At 38.4% G+C, this 22,876-nt stretch overlaps 1 protein-coding gene across 2 annotated transcripts in view; it reads left to right on the forward strand.

Annotated features, from left to right (window-relative positions):
- Zdhhc2 (zinc finger DHHC-type palmitoyltransferase 2) overlaps nt 1-22,876 on the forward strand; it is a 62,428-nt gene that overhangs the window by 15,832 nt on the left and 23,720 nt on the right. For both annotated transcript variants that reach the window (XM_052162351.1, XM_052162353.1), the window contains exons 2-6: nt 9,905-9,931; nt 11,177-11,271; nt 19,600-19,720; nt 21,324-21,393; nt 22,055-22,087. In XM_052162351.1, coding sequence (XP_052018311.1) covers nt 9,905-9,931; nt 11,177-11,271; nt 19,600-19,720; nt 21,324-21,393; nt 22,055-22,087 — 346 coding nt within the window. The remainder of the gene's footprint in view (nt 1-9,904; nt 9,932-11,176; nt 11,272-19,599; nt 19,721-21,323; nt 21,394-22,054; nt 22,088-22,876) is intronic.

Raw genomic sequence — 22,876 nt, forward strand, 5'->3', positions numbered from 1 at the left:
GTTTGTTTATGTTACATTTGTGTGTATGTGTGTGTACATGCATGCGTATGCCTGTGTGCATTTGTCACAATATGTAGATGGACATCTTTGAGAGTCTGACTTAAGTGCTTTTACACACCGAGCCATCTTGCTGGCCCCAATCTTGTTCATTTTGAGATGGAGGTTATTGGATTCGTTGAGTGAAACCAGCACTCTACCATCAAGGGCCTGGCCTAGAGATCAGGTTCCCCCACGTATCTACACTGCTCACTTGCCGGTAATTGGGAATCACTTTTTAAACTGTGAATTTGAAAGTGGCAGCGAGTTTTAAAGTCATTTTCCCTTCCCTCTCAGAACAGATGGACTGACAGGTGTGCCCATTCTTAGTGACTGAAGTACAGTTAGCAAATGCGTTTCTGGTGTTGACTGAGTGTAGAACTACGGTTAACTAGCAACTAGAATGGAGCTGCACAGGTATTTAGAGCAATCCAATGACCATCACAATGCTGAAGCAACAGCACTAAACCGGCCCTGTCCTGTAGCATGGATGAGCCTGAAGAACAGTATGCTGTGACAACCCGTCACAAGGATGAACATTTTGGCCCCGGGATGTAAAACAGCCAAACTTGGAGGAAACGCGAGGAGAATGCTCAGTGGTTTCCAGAACCTGGAAGAAGAGCAGAACAATGCACTGCAATCATCAGGTTAGAGTTCTTCAGGCGTATGGGATGATGGCGCTCTAGGATCCCATTGTCTATTGTGCCTAGACATAACACCACTGTATTGTGCAGTTAAAATGTTTAAAGGAAAGCCCGGCAGTGGTGGCACATGCCTTTAATCCCAGCACTTGGGAGGCAGAGGCAGGCGGATTTCTGAGTTCGAGGCCAGCCTGGTCTACAGAGTGAGTTCCAGGACAGCCAGGGCTACACAGAGAAACCCTGTCTTGAAAAACCAAACCAAAACAACAACAACAAAAAACAAACAAACAAACAAACAAACAAAAACCGCTTAAAGGAGGCAGATCTCAAGCTGGGCCATTGCTGGGATTTACAAAGAAAGGAGACGTTTTCTTGCTAATGGGGCAAGAAAGAACCAGTTCTAGATGTAATGGCTTCACAAGTGTTAAGAACAGGGAATCCTAGCCCAGTCTTCTGTACTCCTTACAAGCAGCTTATCCAAGCCAGGATGAACCCTCAAAGTGTGCCTGGTTCAACTCTCTCCCTCTGCATTGGTGAGGCCAACTTAGGACACCCCTGGTGTTCTTTCTGTCACCACCAACCCATCTTGCTAGAGCAACATAGTTCCTATTCAGTGCAGCACTCAGTAAAGCGTAACTTCAGGCTGTGCCCATAAATGTGGTTATTGGCATATTTTAATAGTGGCTAGCGGTATACCTGCTCCTAGATGTTTTAAGCAATCCGTTAGAGGAGGGGTGGTAGAGGTCCTTTACCTCTTTACCCTGCTTTCTGAAGCCTTTTTGAGAAGTAACTAAGTAGGATGGGCATTAATTATTGGCAGACTAGTTGAATAAATGTTATTGACGTTGGAAACCATCAAAGGTTACAGTATCTACCCAGGACCAGAAGCCTAGCAGGGTGTATGTATGGTTAGGAGGCACCAGATGTCACAGGTCCTGGGAGGCCATATGACCTCCTTGAGAGAATTTTGGGTTAGATCAACCCATAGATCTCAACTCCATATTTTATAATTTGCCTGTCATTAAAAAGTTATCCTATCTCTAGAAGAAAGTCTCATATTTTAAAACTATAATATGACCCACAGACTATTATAAGGTTTAATGTGATAAACATTTAAGATCAAGCTCAAATTTTCTGTATGTAGCATTTGTCAAATGATTTCTTGTTAAAAGTCAGTTTAGTACCATCATTATCGTCAGACACTCACTAACCCCAGACTCCCGCTCATCTCTATACAGCCTTTGCCCTGTTAAAACTAACCTCTGATTTCGGGAGGACGTTGTAAGCTACAATGTTTCCATTCAAAAGTCTTAGGTTAGAGTTTCAAATCTGAGGGCATTCAGAATGTGACTGCACTTAGAGCTAAAGTCTTTAAAGAGATTTAAACTAAAACGAGGTCACTGGAGTGGGGTCTAATCCATTCTGTGTGCTGTCTGCAAAAGAAGAGCGCATTTGAAAGCAGGGTATAACAGAGGGATGAGGAGCTGAAGTGTGTCTTCAGAGAGGCGAAGGCCAAGGAGAAAAGCTTCAGGCCACCAGCCTGGCCCACATCTTGCCCTTGGCTTTTTCCGCAGCCTTTGTTTAAGGACCCCAATGCTTGCTACTTTGTTTCAGCATCTCTGATAAAGTAACCCAGCAAGCTCATTGCAGAAGATAAGGGGGAAGTCTGACGAAATAAGGGGCAGTTCACCAAGCTGGGCATGTGGGCATATTCTGGTAATAGCTACTCAGAGAAACGCCCTGAGACGGTGGACCCAGTAGGGCAGCACAATGAGATGCTCTGAAGAGCTTGCCCTCCCCCACACACACCATTTAGCTTCTTTTGTATGATTACCCAAGATGGCTTGTGATTTGTTACATCTTCTTATAATTTTCACCTTAAAAGATCTTGCCCCAATCCAGCCTTTGCAACTCGCATTCCCCTTTGAGACAGCCGCTCCAAACTCTAAGTTCACTGTGCTTCCGGCCTGTTTTGTGTAAAACTGCTAGCATTAGCTACATCTTTATCCACATTTCCGCTGTGAGCCCCTAATACATTCCAGGCTCTGTGCCAAGGGCTTTTGTTTCTTCTAATTTAATTCTCAGAACAGTCCTGAGAGATGAAGTGAGTGTTTAGACAGGAGGGAAAAAAAAGTGTACCCTAGATAAAATGTCAATGAAGCTATAAAGGCAGGATGTGAATCTCAGGGAACAACCAGAAGAGGACCGGGAAAGAAAAATAAAGAATGAAGAGACGGAAGAGTGTGGTTACTAACACTCAAGTCGCACCTGAGGGATGGTAAGGAACACAGGGGCTCGTGCCAGAGGAGCTTTTTAGGTTCAATAAAACTCAGCCAAGCCTGTGTTTAAGAAACAAGCACAGTGGCCTCAGGAAAGCGCAAAGATGTGAATTTTTTGAAGGAGAGTTTGGCCAGAGCCGGGTCACCTGTGACCTCAGGGATGATGTAAGGACATGCTGGTGTTATTTTACATGCAGCACAAGTCTCGGTCTGGTTTTTAGGGAGATGACTTCATCATTAGTTTATGTTTTAGTAGAAAATGTGGCTTTATTTTTTTAATTGAGAGGTGAAATGATTTTAGAGCTATGTGGGGCTCTGTAGAGTGCCAAGGCTGTATGCAGTAAGGACTGGTTTCCATGGTAACCCAGGGGGAAACGCAGTGCATTTGGAGCTTAGGGTCTATATTACTGAAGCCTCCTCTGTTCCCTTTGTTTCTATCCTGTCCTTCACAGATCAGCTTCTTGTATGAATCCAATGGCAAATTTATTTTTAGAATCACTTTTGACCAAAGTTTTGTTTTTTTTTGTTTTTTTGTTTTTTTTTATTTTTTTTTTGGTTTTGGTTTTGGTTTTGGTTTTGGTTTTTCGAGACTGGGTTTCTCTGTGTAGCCCTGGCTATCCTGGAACTCACTCTGTAGACCGGGCTGGCCTCGAACTCAGAAATTCGCCTGCCTCTGCCTCCCAAGTGCTGGGATTAAAGGCGTGCGCCACCACCACCACCACCCGGCTTGACTAAAGTTTTTAAGTCACTTTCCCTCCCCCAGAAAACATTAAAAGATAATAGTTTAATTTTAGAGGAGGAGGACTTTAAAGATAAAGTACAATATTTTTTGTTTAAATGACAAAATTCTAGCTCAGCTTGGCTGTGTATGGTGATCACGGATGGGGTGGAGTCTAGGTTTCCTGTGAGTGGATAAAGTGCCAGGCGAGGGGCTTTTGAGGAGTGGACAGTGTAAGTCAGAACATCTAGAGGGGTGGAAGCACAGGTACCAGAAGGAGGTAATAGGATCTAAGGGTAGAGAGGAAGGTAAGCTCTAGAACGATTCCCAAAATGCCTGAGGTATATGAGGATCACGCAGAAAAGTTTTATAAAGATCACCCCCCCCCCAAAAAAAAAGATGAGCAGGATTGAAACTAACGTAGTAATTGAGAGCAGGGACCCAAAGTTAATTCCAATAAAAAAATCAAAATGGAAGTAGATTTGTCATAGGAAAACAAATTTTAATGTAGTAGTAGAAGGAAGATATGGTTGGAATTAAACTGGAAACATTCATAGGAATAGCAGGGGTCTTTTAGGTCTGGCATTACAGTGGCCTAAAGGCAAAGCCAGTTTTGATCTTTAATATATTAAAGATGAACAGGAGCTTCTTACAGGGTGTCTAAAAGGACACTACAGGATTCTGCTATAAGAGGCTTTCACTGGATGAATTTATCCTAGAGGAGTTCATAGTCAGCTTGACAATTTTTTTTTAAAATGAGCATAATTAGATCTGCTAGGGTTCCTTAAGCATAAAGAATTAGCAGTAGGGAGAAGCCATGGAAGCGGTCACAGTAGAAGGTTAGATATGAAAGAATAATGGAAATTGAATGAGTAAGTAATGGGATACGATTTGGATTATTGCTAAAAATCAGTTTTCTCGTGAAAATACTAAGAAAACAAAAACAAAGAGATATTATGATGGCAGCTAGAATCAGGAAGCCAGTCTAAGTCAGTGTGGGTAGTCAGAAAACAGAACTGGAACCCAAACCCCTAGCCTTGCAGTATGACAGGATCTATGGGGACATTCTTGGAGGGCTTGGTTTCGCTCTTGGTACCCAGGAGCAGTTTGGTAACTATGGTGATAATTTTTTGTTCCTGCTCTCCGGGATCCCAGCTACACCAACAAAAGGCTGTGATTCCTGTAACACAATTAGCCAGGGAAGAACTTTAAGTCCTGGAGGCATGGGAGAGGAGTGGATGTCTCTAGAGCAGAATAGATCGTTGCAGGACACGGACCAGAAAGAAGTTCTTCTCATTTAAGATAAAATTAGACAAATGCATTTTGAATGTGGCCCACAGTGTTGCTACTGCAGATGCTTACACTGTTCCCATATGTTTGAATAACGAACATTTTTTAAAGATTTATTTATTTATTATATGTAAATACACTGTTGCTGTCTTCAGACACACCAGAAGAGGGCATCAGATCCCATTACGGATGGTTGTGAGCCACCATGTGGTTGCTGGGATTTGAACTCAGGACCTTCGGAAGAGCAGTCAGTGCTCTTAACCACTGAGCCATCTCTCCAGCCCATTACAAACATTTTAATGTAATGATAGAAATTCTCTTACTCATTCTTCCTAAATAAATTATATGTTTTATCTGAGGAAATATGGAATTTAGTCTTGGGGTTTTTTTTTCCCTTAACTTAAAAAGAAAAAGAATTTTGTGTGCATTAAGTTAAACTGTTGGATCCAAAATAAACCTTCTCACTTTTAGGAACCATTCTTCCAAGTGTTCTTAATACTAAGAGTCTTAGAAAGACTGAAGTGTGGTTTTGTCTCGGTACTTGTGGTAAGGATGAGCACCATTTCTTGTTTGTGGTTTTTAAGTAAGTATCTGCAATCTGGTGACCTCTTCTGGCCTCCACAGCTGATACACACACATGCACTTGTATACATGCACTGGTGTATGCCTGTGTGCATGCACACACACAAATTTAAAAATAAAATAAAAAATGTAATGAATTAAATGTATAATACATCTTCCAAAAGTAACTTTTAAGTTTTAATATGGCTTTTGAGTCTTACTATGATATTATTCAATTATATTATTAACCTCTGAAAGCTGCATACTGCGATCATGGTAGCATGTATGGGAGGGCTAGACTAGAATCCAGCTTTCCCGTGACTTGTTCAAGTGCCAGTCCAAGGGCTTTTGAGGAGGGGTCAGTATTAGAATTTTAGTTTGGTCTATTTAAAAATCATGCACCTAACTGACTCATAGAAAATTTCCTCCAAGTATTTTATAGGTAATTTCATCATGTGCTTTTAAAGTCCACTATTAAAATGTAGACAGTTGTTGGCAGTCTTCATTAAATGAAAAAAAAAACCTGTTTACTCAGTCATGGAAACAAGTTAGCTTAACCTAGTCACAAGCATCCATGCATGAATTGACTCTGCCCTAGAAATACCCGACTTCTGGTTTAGAACATTATACAGTTGAGAAAAATACAACTTTGAGCTCCACTGTATCGTGTTAGAATTAATTCTTCACTGAATCAAATATCTGGCCCGCCAGTGTTTACTATATGAGAGATCAAGACAAACTGAAGAAGCCACTAATTTAACTCCCAACATAGGATGTTTCAGAGAAGACATTGGAGAAATGTTAACTCTTTCGTATGAATGACTCAAGGGAGTGGCTACCTTAACCATGTCCTCCCAGCACCTGAAGAATGCAGCCAGTCATTGACACGAGCTCTCCTTCCTGCATTCCCTGCTAGCTTTCTTTCTCCAGAGCGAAGAAACTGCTTCTCTAAAGAGGTAGGGAGACAAGGGTCTATTCCTGTAAAGTAGAAAAGACTGAGGAAGAACCTGGCTTCACGCAACTTGGAAGACAGGAACGTGCTGCAAAATCACAGGAGTTCCCCCACACAAGCTCTGCCTGAGTTTTATGGATGTGTGTTCAATATGTCCACAAGAAAATGTTCACAGTCCTAAAGGACACACGCCTCTGGTAGAAACAGGAGACATTCGGTTCTACTCAGTCGATTCCAGGCTTGACTCTGCCGTCCCTCATAAAACTATTGCACTAATACCAGGTATAGCAGTGGGGCTGTTTCGTGAGCCACCTAATGTAGATGTGAGGAACTGGACTCAGAGAGCATCCCAATTCTCCAGGCCCTACTGGCTAATTCTTCTACTAAGTAACCAAATTATACTTAATTACCACTCATATTTTCAATTTTTATTTCATGTTTCCCATATATTGTATTTGCACACATACATATTATTAGAAGAGTGTTTGAAGCCAAAGAGTAACCTTTTCTTAAATAGTTATTGAAAAATAGCCATGCTTGAAAGTAACCTATTTCACATCTTCTTACACATCGAGAAAAGACATTTTAAAATCTGATGGCTCCTGCATTAAGTGAAAGATTATCAAGACGAGGCACTAATGTAATAATTAGGCAAATATCCTGGAAAGGGCGTTCATTTCTTTCGTAAAAATGAAACTTAATGTGGTCCTTATATGTGTTAGCAAGTTATTTCCTAAGTCTGGGTATTGGTATTTAATCAGTGGTGTTCTCCCTTTTGAAACTGGTTATACATCAATTTATTTGTAATATATAAACCAAGTATGGGATTGATGTCCAAAGCATAGACGAAGGTTTCAATAAACAAAAGATAAATAACCAATAAGAGAGTCACAATTCACTAAGAACAGATAAGAAAAACCCACGCTTACATTTTAAAAATAGTAACCCTCACCAGTTATAAGGGAAGAAGCTAATACTAAACACCTTTGTTTGTTTGTTTGTTTTGATGCTGGGATTGACCCAGGACCTGTATGTGCTAGGTATCTAGGCCTAGCCAACCTTGAACTGCCTACCCTCCTGCCTTTGCTTCCCTAGCGAAGAAAGACCCAACTTTAAAACAGTTTTTCCTTTGGCCTATGATATTGACTAAATTTCAATTAAAGACTCACAGCTTTAAGAAATGTGATAGCCCTGTAATATTAGTGTAATTGCACATGTTCTCTGGGAACTGTTACATCCCATTCTATAAGCGTCATCAAACTAATTTGCTGCCGTCAAGTGTGGATCTACATATTACCTTGCTTAATTATATCAGAAAATTTGTAGATTTTGAACATTCATATATTTGGGGTGTGGCAGAGTACAAACTAAGGCTGGCAAATAGTAGCTTTTAAAACATATATGACTGAAATTCTGTCTGTGACGTTAATAATGTAATTAATAATACTGGATTATCCATGTAATGAGTGTTGTTCCAGGACAGAACGATTCTCAGCTCTTTCTTATTTTTCTGAATGTCTCTTTGTTTAGCCTTTTTTAGCTCTGACCACTGTGGTCATAGGTTAGCCAGTACATTCTCTTTACAGCCCAGCGCCTCTGGAATTGTTGTTAGGGTCACTCAGAGATATGCTCGAATGTATCCAAATTGCTTTTGCATTTTTTTTATTAGCTCCACTGGAAGATAGAAGAGAGTTATGATCAGTTTGGAGCATTGGGAGCGCAGAGGAGTCTGGGCCTATAAGAAAAATTCATAGGATAGTGTGGTGGTCTCTTCAGACACTTCAGAAAACAAACTGGTGCTGAGTAATCTTCCCTATGCTGTTAGATACGCTCCTTCAGGGAGTCCTAGAAAGGGAACTCCGATTAGTCTCTCATTTGTAAACACAAACTTACATGGCAGGTTCTGTGTGTGTGTGTGTTTATGCATACACTTTTTGTGTATGTGTGGATAGGTATTCACTTACATGTGTGTAGGTGCATGTGCACATGTGTGCCTGTATATGCAGAGGCCAAAGGATAACTTCTGACATTATTTTTGAGAGCTATCTACCTTAATCTTTCAAACCTGTGTCTGCCTCCCAACACTGAATTTACAAGTCCATACCTGACTTTTTTGTTTAATGTGAGTACTGTGGATTGAATTCAAGTACCCATGCTTTCAAGGCAAGACCATTTACTAACTGAACTCATTTTTCAAGTCCAACATGAGCCAGACAGGCACCATTGATGCTTGGCTTACAAATGGCTTTGTCCTACAAGCTTGCTGATAAATTAAGGCTAGGTAGAGTTCATTTCCTCACTGGGTCTCTGAAGAAAGTGGTCGTTATGGAAAGGATACATTTGACCTGAGAGAAACATTTAAAGGGATTCAATAATGTTAACTATCTGAGGTCTTTTGTTTAGGTTTCTATTTACCGTTACAAAATGGAAATCTAGATACCACAGTTCAAAGCCAAGTAGGAACGAATTTCAACATGCTATAGACATGAATGTTTTCCTTATTTGAGCTATTCAGTAATGTGAGAGGCTGTTCTCTAAAAGTTAGCTCTAGAAATGTTTAGGGAAAGTGGGTTTAATCAGATATTGCTAAAAATATGTCCCATGACCCCAAGATTGCAACCTGTTTAAAGGCAGTGATGTTTCATTCCAGTGTAAGAAAAACTGAGTAGGGGGGAAAATATACATAATGTGATCTTCCCTTGGTATGGCTGAGAAAGGCCCAAACTCCAAAGGACACCATTATCAGCACTGTATGACCACGTGATAGTAGCAAACAAATCATGCACATAGCCAAACAAATAGTCAGATCAAGAAGTAAAGAAGTTATACAGATTACTGAATACAGTTTCTTGTTCCAGCCTGTTTCAGATTGTCTGTGGCTTGTCCTCACCCAGCTGCTTTCTCCAGAGGAAGCCCGTGAGAGATAGTGGTCCCTCATGCCTGTCTAGGCCTCTCAATATTGCTTGCAGAGCAATTAGAGCTATGGACTTTTAGGACGCGAATTATATGTTTTGTAAGCACAGATGTTTGGTTCTTTGTAGAAAATTGAGTGGACGGTTGCTCATTCATAAAGACCAATAAATATCTCAGGAACTGTAATGGGCCTGGAGAACGCCATCTTTAATCTGATCTCTATAGCTGAAGGCCTGTAGACCGGTCATCTACAGAGGCCCGCAAGGCTCATGCTTGAGCAACACTGCCTTGTTGGGTGAGGTGCACCACTGACAGACTTTTGACTGAAGCTGCCTGCCTACCCCTTGACCCTCAGTCCACAGTGCTCATCTCCCCTTTCCATAAAGCTGAAAGAATGTTGGTTTGAAGAAAAACCAAGTTATTAATCCATTTTAATGTCCTTTGTCTTCAGGGCTCTCTGCTTATGCAAACTTCATATAACCTATGACCTATCTCTTTTTTTTTCTATTTCTAGTGTCCATGGAAAACATTGGTGAACAAGGTAAAATATTGTTATGTTTGCAGATATAATGTCTTAAGAACAGTTCAATAAAACATGTATTTGGTTGCGATTAAGAAATGATTTCTTGGAAATATGGTGTTATGATAGAGTTAATGACATCTCATTTTTCTTTGGTCCCAAACTAAGATCTCTCACACATTTGGCAAAGAACCCTGAAATGGCCATAATTGTTTCTAAGATCCTTGTAGTTCAAAGATACAATCTCCTGTCCTAGCTTCAGTTACTACCTTGTAACTAGTTATCTATCTGCAGAGTTTATGAAATTTTGCCTGTAGTCATGTTATGCTGATTTAAGTTCCATATTTGATAATCCAAATTGTAAATGATTCCATGGGTACAAATACTGTGGTTCTTTAGAACAATTAGCAATTGCTAATGAAATTTTAAAATATCAAACTTGTCATATCTGCGTACTGATTTTGTTTTTTGTTAGGAGTAGGGTCCTGGCACATTCTAGAAAAGGACTCTACTACTGTTCTGCATCCCTTGTCCTCAGACATGCCTATGTTCTGAATTGGCACATTTTCTGCAAGTGTTTAAGAACTATATTAATATATCATTCAGACAGAATTGTTATCATTAGTATGAAATTATCGTTTTAAATTGATATAGTACTTCGAGCCTTTAAAAGAACATACAAAGTGTGTTCGTATTCTTTAAGGAAGGACTCAGGATGCTTGCCTTCACAGTTGCCCTGTGTGATAAATTAGGCAACAGAACCCCGTGGACAGAAATCACTTCATCCAGATGGTCCCTGTTTTCATGTTGTCATTATAACAAGGAGAGCCTCCAGTGTCAACTAGAGCTAAGCAAACAGGCAAACAGCTTCTCAGATGGGAACTGCTCTGCTTTCTCTGCCTCTCTTAAGCAAAGTTCATGAAGCCTGAAAGTCTGGTTAATTAAATTTGGTTAGCATTGTGTTTCCTCTTCTATAACAGCCCTATTTTAACGACATAGTAAAGCTCTAACTAACCAATTAGAGATGGGCCTAAGTACAGATGAGGGGGTTCTATTTATGGATAGAGATGTAATGATAATTTCAGAGATATTAAAAAAATCAAATCTTCCTAATTTTAGGTTTTAAATCAGAGTTGTGTTTATTTGAATATAATATAAATGATATTTTATGGTTTATCGTCACTGTAAATCTGAATATTTTGTGAATGCCATGATTTGAGTAAAATTTTGCATACTACAGTGATGATTGTGTTTCTCTCATTTTAGTTGTGTGCCTCATGGCCTATCATCTACTTTTCGCAATGTTTGTCTGGTCATACTGGAAAACCATTTTTACATTGCCCATGAATCCTTCAAAAGAGGTAAGTTAAGATAATAGAAAAGTTATCCTAAAGATAGCAGTCTCTAATATTAATTTCTGAAAATGAATTTCCTTCTTTTCATTAGTGTGTCAAATGTATGGAATACAGTAATGTTTGGGCTTTAAAAAAATCTGCGTATGTTAAGAAACACTGGAATTTTCACTTGGTCCTTCTTTTCTTTTTTCTTTTTGTCTCTTCAACTGATAAAGTATTTTTTTTGAAATTTTATTCGATATATTTTTTATTTACATTTCAAATGATTTCCCCTTTTCTGGTTCCCCACTCCCCGAAAGTCACTTAAGCCCCCTTCCCTCCCTCTGTTCTTATACCCACCCCTTCCCACTTCCCTGTTCTGGTTTTGTCTTATACTGCTACATTGGGTCTTTCCAGAACTAGGGGCCACTCCTCCATTCTTCTTGTACCTCATTTGAAGTGTGGATTATGTTTTGCATATTCCAGTTTTCCAAGCTAATATCCACTTATTAGTGAGTGCATACCATGATTGATCTTTTGAGACTGGGTTACCTCATTTAGTATGATCTTCTCCAGCTCCATCCATTTGCCTAAGAATTTCATGAATTCATTGATTCTAATGGCTGAATAGTACTCCATTGTGTAGATATACCACATTTTTTGCATCCATTCTTCTGTTGAGGGATACCTGTGTTCTTTCCAGCTTCTGGCTATTATAAATAGGGCTGCTATGAACATAGTGGAGCATATATCTGTATTACATGCTGGGGAATCCTCTAGGTATATGCCCAGGAGTGGTATAGCAGGATCTTTTGGAAGTGACATGCCCAGTTTTCTGAGGGACTGCCAGACTGATTTCCAGAGTGGTTGTACTAATTTGCAACCTCACCTGCAGTGGAGGAGTGTTCCTCTTTCTCCACATCCTCGCCAACACCTGCTGTCTCCTGAGTTTTTAATCTTAGCCATTCTTACTGGTGTAAGGTGAAATCTCAGGGTTGTTTTGATTTGCATTTCCCTGATGACTAGTGAAGTTGAGCATTTTTTAAGATGTTTCTCCGCCATCCGAAGTTCTTCAGGTGAGAATCTGATACAATTATCCTATATTATTCTATTAAGTCTTTTCTCTTTTTTTCTTTTTCTTTTTTCTTTTATTCTTTTTTTGGTTTTTCAAGACAGGATTTCTCTGTGTAGCCCTGGCTGTCCTGGAACTCACTCTGGAGACCAGGCTGGCCTCAAACTCAGAAATCCACCTGCCTCTGCCTCCCAAGTGCTGGGATTAAAGACATACGCCACCACTGCCTGGCCTATTAAATCTTTTATGCTTTTCTTTCTAATTTACTGTCAAGCATCCAGTTGGATCTATAAGAGATAGGTGATAGATAGATAGATAGATAGATAGATAGATAGATACATACATACATACATACATACAAGCATACATACATATATACATACATAAAAATAGATACATACATACATGCATACATGCATAGCCACATAGATACATAGATAAACACATAGGTACATAGATACATAGATACCTAGATAGATACATAGATAATACATAAATACATACATATATAATAGATAGATACATAGATACATATATACATACATAGAAACATAGACATATAGATACATGAATACATAAATACATAGATACCTATATTGTACATAGATAATACATACATATATAATAGATAGATACATAGACAGACAATTTGGTGCAATTATATACTAATTATTATAGTAAACACATATTAGTTGTCTGTCAATCACCAGAAACATTGAAAAGTAACTTAATTCATTATCTTGGGGTTCAAGTTATCCACAGCAAGTCTAGAGCTTTTAGATACCCAGACTATTCTATTGTTGTGTCACATGGCATTTTGATTCTGTGAGCCACTTCTTGGCTGAAGCTACAGCCCTCATTCCAGACATCATGAATCTATTACCGCCAGCAGTGCATAGGCAGCAGGAAAGAGGAGGCCTTTCCCTTCGGTGGCATTTGCTTCAAGTTACTGATTCCATTTCCGCTTGCATTTAGATGACTTCATTATGTGACCACATCTTTCATGGAAGCCTGGGAATGTAGTTGTTATTCTCAGTGGTCATGCCGGCCACTAAAGGCAGGAGTAGGTGTTGGGGCAGCTAGCGATCGCTGCCACAGAAGGCTTTACGTATCAGTATATGGCTATATTAGATTCACATTTTTAAATATATTGTTCTTTTCATCTCTGGGTCTCTCACTTGGTCAAATGATTTTAGAGCAAGAGACAGTATCCTATATACTTTTGTATTCTTGGCATTTGCTCTAATACATGTTTGTTGAATTAAAAAAAAAAACCTTGCTGTGCATATCACAGCATATTTTTTAGTAGTTTAAGTTAAAAAGAAGAGACATCATGGTAGATTGTTCCCTAAAGCAATCACTTTGAAATGAATCTGTGACCATACAGACCAAAAACTATGCTTTTGGCCTGGAAAAAAGGTGTTAAAACCCAATCCACATGTATTTGCACAGAAATAACGGTGTGTGTAGACTATAGTGTTTCACAGACCAGCTTTTTCTCTGACTCTCCACCCCTTTCCCTTTTTCTGTGTGTTTTATTTTCCCTCTTCATACAGCATTCATTTCTTCCTCCTAATCTCTCTCAAGGTCTCTTGGCCTTTGTGTAGGTTTGAAAGAAAATGCTAACTTCAGTCAATTGGGGGAGTGGCCTCATCCACTCGGGTGGGTTACCAACCACCTTGACGTTAATAACTTTCACCTCTATTCCCAGATCTGATCACTTAGGAGAGCCTAATATATGTGTCTCTCTGATAGACGTCCCACCTCGGTTAGCACCCTGACACTTCAGATACAAACTGTAAAACAGACATCACCATTTTGTCCTTCCCTAAACCAGAGCCTGCCTACTTCTTACATTAGCAAATATCTCTGCCACCCACCAGTTGTGCAGGCCAGGATCCTGGTGTATGATTGCCTGTGTTACTGTCTCTGTCTCTGTCTCTGTTCCCTCCCCACTATGTCCCTCTGATTCTTTATCTCTATCTTTCTGTCTCCCCATGTCTCTTTCTCCCCCCCCCTCTCTCTCTCTCTCTCTCACACACACACACACACACACACACACGTCCTCCCCTCTTACCATTGTCTGACATACTACATCATCACAGATGTAGTATTACATACAGTATGTAGTATTACATACAGTATGTAGTATACATACTGTGATATTTAAGTCTTACTCACAACCCCTTCCCAACACCCTGCAGAAGTCCATCCTCCACCTTGAAGTAGAGCATTTCATCTAAAGGGAAATTTAGCATTTTCATCCATGGTGTGTCTATTCTCTGTTCTCTGACTCCACATCCTCCCACAGGGAAAAGTCTGTCTCCCTTGCCTGGCAGCAATGATCCTTGTCTGAGTCTGACTTCCTGCTTTATGTTCTGGTAACTCTTAAGTCATGTAGCTTCCTGAATGTGCTGCCCTGGTATTTTTTCTTTCTCAAATATTCTTTCTCTTTGTACTTTGCATCCCTACCAGCAGCAATTATCTCCCGACATTCTTAAGCATTGAATTATACCAGAGTTCATTTTCTAGATATCTTTTTTATATATCTGAATTGGGGATCCCATTTAATTTTATAACTTTATATGGTAACCCATTGGCATGACTCTTAAATGAATACATTATCCCAGACCTCTGTCCTGAACTCCAGACTTATCAATAACTAAACTCTGACATCTGACAAAAAATTCAAATCCAATGTATCTGAAAACCTTCGGATTGCCTACTTGGTTTTCTGATCATTTTCTTAAAGTGGCCCCATCTCAGTAATGGCGGTCACATCCTCTACTCTTCAGGCCAAACCCATCAGGGTCACCCTTGACAACCTTCCTCCCTCGTCCCGTATCCAATTAGCAGCTTAACTTCAGCCTAGGACTTCAGTGTGAACTCATGCTTCCGCTCTGAGCCACGTAATCATCTCTTACTTATCTACTTGCTGTGTCATGTTCAGGATTTCTGTAACCACGCCAGATAAAATGGTAAACCTCCTAGTGCACACATAGAAACTAATCACAAGGAATGTATTACTTGATCAGACTTCGCTAGGTGATTATTTTAAATAAAACTGTGTGTGTGTGTGTGTGTGTGTATTCAGACAACTGTGTGAGGTAGATACTGTTTGATACACGTGTGTATGAGTGTTCATGTGTGTGCAGGCATCTACAGGGGCCAGACGAGGGTGTCAGATCCCAGGAACTGGAGTTACAGGTGCTTTCAAGCCACTTTGGCATAAATGCTAAGAGCTGAACTTGGGTCTTCAGCAAGAACAGTGAGTATTTAACTACTTAGCCATCCCTCCAGCCTGTATTGCTACATTTCATAGAAGCATTATATTCTCATTGAAATATGTAATAACTGATGTTGTCATGCCCCAATTAAAAATGCTTAGGCTAACCATAACCTAGTTATATATAGTGCTGACATTAACATGCTTGTATGTAGAACTTTACCCACTTCTTAAATTAGTTCCTTACTAAAAATTCTTGGATGTAGAATTACTAGATCAAGGAAATTCTCAGCTGCTTTAGAAACTGTTACCCAAAAAATTGCAGTAATTTTCAGTACTACCAGCTATATTAGACTCTTGGCATTGCTTGCTATTATGAAAACTCTGTTAGCAACTTAGTAGACAAAATGTTCTATGTTTTAACTTATACATTTTAGATTCTAGTGAGGGTATATATATATATATGCTTATGTGAGTTTTCTGGTTCCTTTTAAATTATAAACCATGAACCATGATTTTATTTTTGTGTATATGGTTAAAATTGAAACCTGCTTTAAACTGGGAACTGTAGATGAGCTCAGATCTTGGTTCCTATTGCATTTACCAGTAAGAAGGTGACGGGCATTTCAGAGAAATGATTACTTTTAGGATTATGTAGGATTAATGAGGGTGAGCCAAGGGCACTTTTAGTGCCAGAAAATAGTAAGTCCTCAGGAAAAATAGATATAAGAGAATGTGTCAGAAAAATACAGGACCAATGGTAGAAATCCAAGTGGAAAAATCAGACAATTTGAGCAGCAAAAGCATCTAAGTATGCAATAAACATCTATGAGATTCCTTAATTAAATCAATAATTGAAAAGATGATAAATAAGTAATAAAACAGAAACATTTGTCCTCCTGATGGCTTCTAAATAATTTCTGTAAATAATTCATCTTTTAGGAGTGGAGGCATAAATTTCCCACTCTTTATAGATGAACAAATTTTCTCCAAAGAGTACAGGACAGAAAAGATGGCATACTGAGGAACCCCTGACTAAAAGCTCCCTTGTGCTGGTGAGGTGGCCCAGTGGTTAGGAAGACTTGCTCTTCAAGAGGACCTGGGTTTGGTTTCCAGCACCCATATGACAGCTTACAGCCATTGATAACTCCAGCTCTAGGACCATTCCCTGACCTCTGAGAGGACCAGACACGCACATGCTATGTATACATACACGCAGGAGAAACATTAGATGCATACAATAAATCTTAAAACATGTTCACTCTCCTTAACTGTAAGATCAAGGCCAGCATCTAGCGGCTTGTTACTATGACCTGCTGGCAATGTCAGGTTTTCTCCTAAAGATTCATAAACATCAGAAAAGTTGCAATTGAGTGGTCCTCTACACAGGACCAGTAGTACTCAGAAATACTGTGGTGATCAGAAGAAACATGAAAAGGGAAACAAGCAATCGAGGAAAATCTGAGAAATTGCTGAGGTTAAAATGAGCCTAAAGGCATATGGTAACTGAAAACGCTTTGATATTTTCATAGCACGGTATTATGTAGATAGAGAGAGTATAAATACTAGAGTACCTGTATAAATATCTAAATATCTGTGCTGAACTTTTTATGTGTTGTACATTAGGTAATAATGCACCCATATTACTTCATTAAAATGCTAAGTGTATCATCATGCTACTTACGGTAAGAATTAATACAGGGAACTTAGAGGTGGGCCGTATAGAAATTTTATAAATTTACATTCTTTTCTCAAAATTTTTTTTAGTAAATCTGATGTAACTTTAAAAGAATAAAATAAAATTAGTGTAACAAAAGCAAAACCAGGTTGTAGGAAGAACTGCGACGTCTGGAGAACATAGACTATATTGGGAGGTACTGGCTCTACTTTCCAAGATGCTCAGACCTTCAGAGCTTGGGCTCACATTTTCTAACCTGCGGACTGACAGACTGTGCATAGCATAGTGTTCTGGAGGAGGGAACAGTGGAAGGGAGAAACTTATAGGTCTATCTTATTCAAAGGTATAAATCTATTTTTGATCTCTGCATTATGTAAGTAAAAATTTCACCAGCCTTTATTTGACTTCTTGGAGCTGACCTGGGTGTTCTGGCTAATTTATTAATCTAAGTATTAAGTACACTAGGGTTGTCCATGTCCAGAGCTCCCCAGAAGTTGCTCCTAAGGTGAAAAAGACCCAGGAACTTGGTGAAAAGTCATAAAATGTTGATCATTTCAGTGTACATGACAGTTCTAAGAAGTCTTTTAATAAGCCAGTTTACTGGCTGTTCATAATGTCTGGTTTTAGATTAATTCCAGGAACAGCAGTGGGAAGGGCTAGGGAGCTGTCCTGGTGGTGAGAATGCTTGCTATAGATTAGAGGACCTGAGTTCAAATAGGAAGCAGCTGTGCAGTGGGCCTGCCGTGTTATCGTTGGGTCTAGCAAAACGTTGTGGACACAACATTGTTATGCTAATATACAAGTTATTTACACCTTAAAGCTGAAGATATTTTTAAGTTTATTTCATGGAGGGGAAAAATTAATGTTCGATGTCATGACCGATTTTTATTGACTTGTCATTGTGTGAATGGCTATGGATGTCGTCTTAATTTTTTTCTGTTAGTTGTAGGAAGTCCCTGGGCAGCCAAGGCTAGTCTTGAACTCACAATTCTCCTGCCTCAGTCTCTTGAGTGTTCAGATCACAGGCACGCAGTGTCACACCCAACTCCAGGTTGGTTTAAGTCTTTCTTTTAAAAATTATCTATCTAGTCTGTGAGAGTTTTGTTAGTTACTCCTCCCTGTGAGGTATTTAATATAAAATGTGTGTTTAAAGGCAGGAAATAATAGCTCAGTGATAGAGAGCATCCCTTTATATATCTGATGGCATAGATTTAATTCCCAGCACTACCCTAGAAAGCATATATAATGTACAATTTAAAGAATAATCAAATAAAAGTGCCAAAGCAAACATTTAGCAAATAAATAGAACGTTCTTATCTTTTCTTCACGCTTGTATTTCCGTCTACTCTCCAAGAGGAAACAATTCCTCTGCATTTTGCTTGGAGTATTTCCTGTTCTTTATAATTTTATCACGTATTGAGTGTGCCCTTATTGATAACATGGAGGCTGCTTAGCTTCCTGATTTTGAAGTTTTATAGAGAATGTGTTCTATAATGTAATTTGTTATTGCTGTTTTCAGCAAGATACGGAGATATGGTCCTTCATAGTTGGATCACTGTAGCTCATGGTTAAGCACCCGTAGCATGTGTAGATGGATCCTATCCTAATTAATTTACCCACTACCCTTTTATAGACATTGAACTGCAGTTCATATTTTTCCCATTCCTAAGAACATCACTATGGTTGATCTTGTACATACCTTCTAGACCTGTTTATAGGGATTCATGCAGTACCAACTTTGGGACTTTTATACGTGTATGTGGCTATTTAGCAGAAGCCAAAACAATTTTTTTTTGTTTTTCTCAAATAAGTATGGTTAATTAGTTAAACCAAAGTGTCAATATAAGCAGAAAAATGAATACTTAGTTATTTGAGTGCCAGAGGAGATCCTTAGTAACAACTGTGCCTAAGTTCAAATGGTCTTAGCAAAAATATATCCGAATGATTTGTTATCTTCTTCTGTTTCTAATGGCATCTAAATGAAAAATTCATCTGTTGAGGCATGTATTTTTTAACTGGGCTAACTTATCTATTATGTAATTCATATTTTGAGAGTATTATTCATTTTATAAACAATTTTCTACATTCCATTTCCTTTCACATTAAAAATGCTTGGGAAATAGGTATAATAATTAGTATGCCTATGTTTATATTATCATCATCATCATCATCACCATCATCATCACCATCACATTTTTTTCAAGACTCATAAAGAGGCTAAGAGACATGTCCAGATTTGAAACTCTCTATCAACCTTCCTGAGTATACTATATACCATTAATATTTTATATTTCATAAGTACCTTTGGGTATAATAGAGCAGACAAATGTGTTGTCATTCCTTTGAAAATACTGATTAAAATTTAAATTTATTCCTCAGTTCCATCTCTCTTATGCAGAGAAAGAATTGCTGGAGAGAGAGCCAAGAGGAGAAACCCATCAGGAAGTTCTGAGGCGAGCAGCCAAAGACCTTCCCATCTATACCAGGACCATGTCCGGCGGTAAGCCGTGATCATGAGGGCATCGGAACAGCGCCAAGTGAGGCGTAATGACACTTAGAAAGCATTGTCCCATTCACAAACTGCCAAACGCTCATTTGAAAAACACTGTTGCTATTGCTTAGGTTGCTATTACGTCTTTCCTGCACAGTTCCATAAAACAGAATGGAAGCATGAATCACACTGTGCACGGAGATCTCAGAACTGACTCTAATTCTGTCCCTCCCACTTGGTCGTGACTTGGGGGATGTCATGAAGGGCTGCTGAAGTCTGCATCTGCAGTAAAAGATTTGCTTTTAATTATAAACCTTCCTATTTGTATTTAAGGAAGCAATAGCTATAGGTGATGTAAAACCAAGAGTTTTGAAAATATTTTAATAAGATTAAAGCAGTAATTGTGTGATCACATAAAACATAATTTTAGATATTGCTGTCTACCTTTAAAATGGAAAATATTATACAAATAACTTAAGCAGCTTAGTGTATATTTTAAGGTAATTTAACATCTAAGTCATTATCTTTAAAAAAAAAAGCATACATGAACTACAGATAATTACTGCCAAGACTTTTCCATGTGCATCTTATTACTCATTAGCCCATTTTTCTTTTTTTCTTTTTTTTTAATTTTTTATTCGATATAATTTTTTATTTACATTTCAAATGATTTCCCCTTTTCTAGCCCCCCACTCCCCGAAAGTCCCGTAAGCCCCCTTCTCTTCCCCTGTCCTCCCACCCACCCCTTCCCACTTCCCCGTTCTGGTTTTGCCGAATACTGCTTCACTGAGTCTTTCCAGAACCAGGGGCCACTCCCATTTTTCTGTTGGGTACTTAAACTATGGCCAGCCTAAGGTGAGAATTCTTAAATATAAGATAGACAGTGTCTTGAAAGATTTAGTTTAAAAACATAAAATGCCTCATTAATACTATGGACATTGCATTTGCTTGTAACTCAAATTAGAACCATCCTGAGCCTACCTCTATCACAATTTCCACTGTAATCTGGTGCACCCTGTGAGGTGTGTGTAGAGAAACACTATCTCAGAATCAGTCATCCAGGTAGACTGTGCTCCCTGTGCTACTGAAGAAGAGATGCCTGTTACCTGCAAGAACTCAAATCCGTAATTGGAAATGCCTCTTCCAGGACCTGCTTATACTTTTGAATCATAATTAACAGAGATGTGAAGTCATTTCCAATTTTTTTTGCAACCAATAGCGTGTATTTACACATCCTAGAGAATGTCTCTGTGGTGTAGCCTCACCCAGTTAGTCACAGGAATAAATGGATTTAGGTGAGGGAGCCTTTCTGTTGACCAGTAGAAATGAACACATCTTCCCCTTGAGCTGTAGCTACTGAGGATGGAGAACTCCTTAGACAAATTTCCCCAGGTCTCCTGCTCTTGCAAAAATCTCTCCCGAGAAGTCTGACTCTAGGCAAGCTCATGCTCTGTGTTTAAAATGGATTGAGTATAACTTTTTTCCCCCTTTGAATCAAACTTGAATTCAGTCTGCTTTTTAGAGTTTAAATTTGAAATGATGATGAAAAGCCATTTCGTTGTGTTTTCAGTGACTTGTTAAGTTTAAGACTAAGCGAACTCTTTGTTCCTAGCAATCCGATATTGTGACAGATGCCAACTTATAAAACCAGACCGCTGCCATCACTGCTCCGTCTGTGATAAGTAAGAAAACCTTTGCTTCTCAAGCAGCTACACGATTGTGGGCGTGTTATTTCAAGACCGAGCTACTGCTTTTCAGATTACCACCACAGTCTACATTCAAGCCTTTTAGGCCTCTGATTAGAGTGGAATTATTCTTTGTATTAGCAGCAGTGTAGACGTAATTAATGTTGCTTCCCCAGGATCGTGGTGACATAAAAATGCACACTTTTATTAATTCTCATCTAGCGAGGTCAACTTAGCGAATGCTCCATCTCTGTTTTCTACCTTTAAAGGGACACACTGATGGGATTCACGTACTTAGATACTATTGTATATTTAATATGTGACAGAAACAGTAAAACTTGTCCTAAAGATTGATAGTTAAGAGCAACTTTTACATAGGCTTTGTGTAAATTTGCTGAGGTTTTGCACTTTAATGCAAAGCATTCTTGTATTAATATAATAGTCTTTTAAACAAAACTGGTTCGTGTCTTAAGGAGTATACATTTTGAAGTTTATTGTTCTCTGTTATGACTAGAGTAAGGTATAATGTCTCTTTTAGATGAGAATGTCTCTTCTTACTGTATTCTATTTTTAAATAAGTAATTCTGTAGTATTTTGCATACCACACTTATTGGAAATACTTTTTAAGGCATCATGTTTTATTTTTTTGGTTTTTTAGATGTATTTTGAAGATGGATCATCATTGCCCATGGTAAGTATGAGCCTGTAATTAATAATTAATAATTAAAACAAGTTTGTATCCGTTACTAATTTAATATAAACTGAGCCACATTTTATTAATTAGTTACCTTACTTGTCCTAGGAGGCTTAGTTTCAAGTACTTAATTAACTTCAAAGAGCCTCCGTTTGGGAGAATTTCCATTAAATAATTTTAAAACTAGGTGTTAATAACATTAAAATTAACTTTACATGTTTTGCACACACAAAGGGTATTCTCTTTATGCACATATATAAACACAGATGCACTAAAATACTTCCAGAAATATAAAAGCTCACATATTAATCACATGCCGCTATACCACAGTAGAAGTTTATAATAAACTTTAACAATTTAAACTTTAAATTTTCAAGGAAACTGCATTGGTGGGTAGAGGAGTAAACAGACAAATACACAAATATGGTTAAACAAGATTTTCTACTTAGTACTCATTCTTGCATTTTATTGGATTTTTATTTGTTTGTTTGATTTGTTTTGTTGGATTTTTTAAATTTTTTTAAATTTTATTTTATTTTATTTATTTATTTATTTATCTATCTATCTATCTATCTATTTATTTATTTATTTATTTATTTTGCCTACTTCCAAGTCATTAAATTAAGTGACTTTTTGGAAGACTGTCTGAAAGATCTGCTAGGGAAGGTTGACTCTCCTATCCTCATTACCATTTTTCATTCTGCATACATGTTAATCATGTTAAAGTTGCCACGGCTGAACTCAAGCATTAATTACAATTATCACACGACTTTTACTTCTTCCAGG

Source organism: Apodemus sylvaticus, chromosome 18 (assembly GCF_947179515.1).
Source record: "Apodemus sylvaticus chromosome 18, mApoSyl1.1, whole genome shotgun sequence".
NCBI classification, from domain to species: Eukaryota; Metazoa; Chordata; class Mammalia; order Rodentia; family Muridae; genus Apodemus; species Apodemus sylvaticus.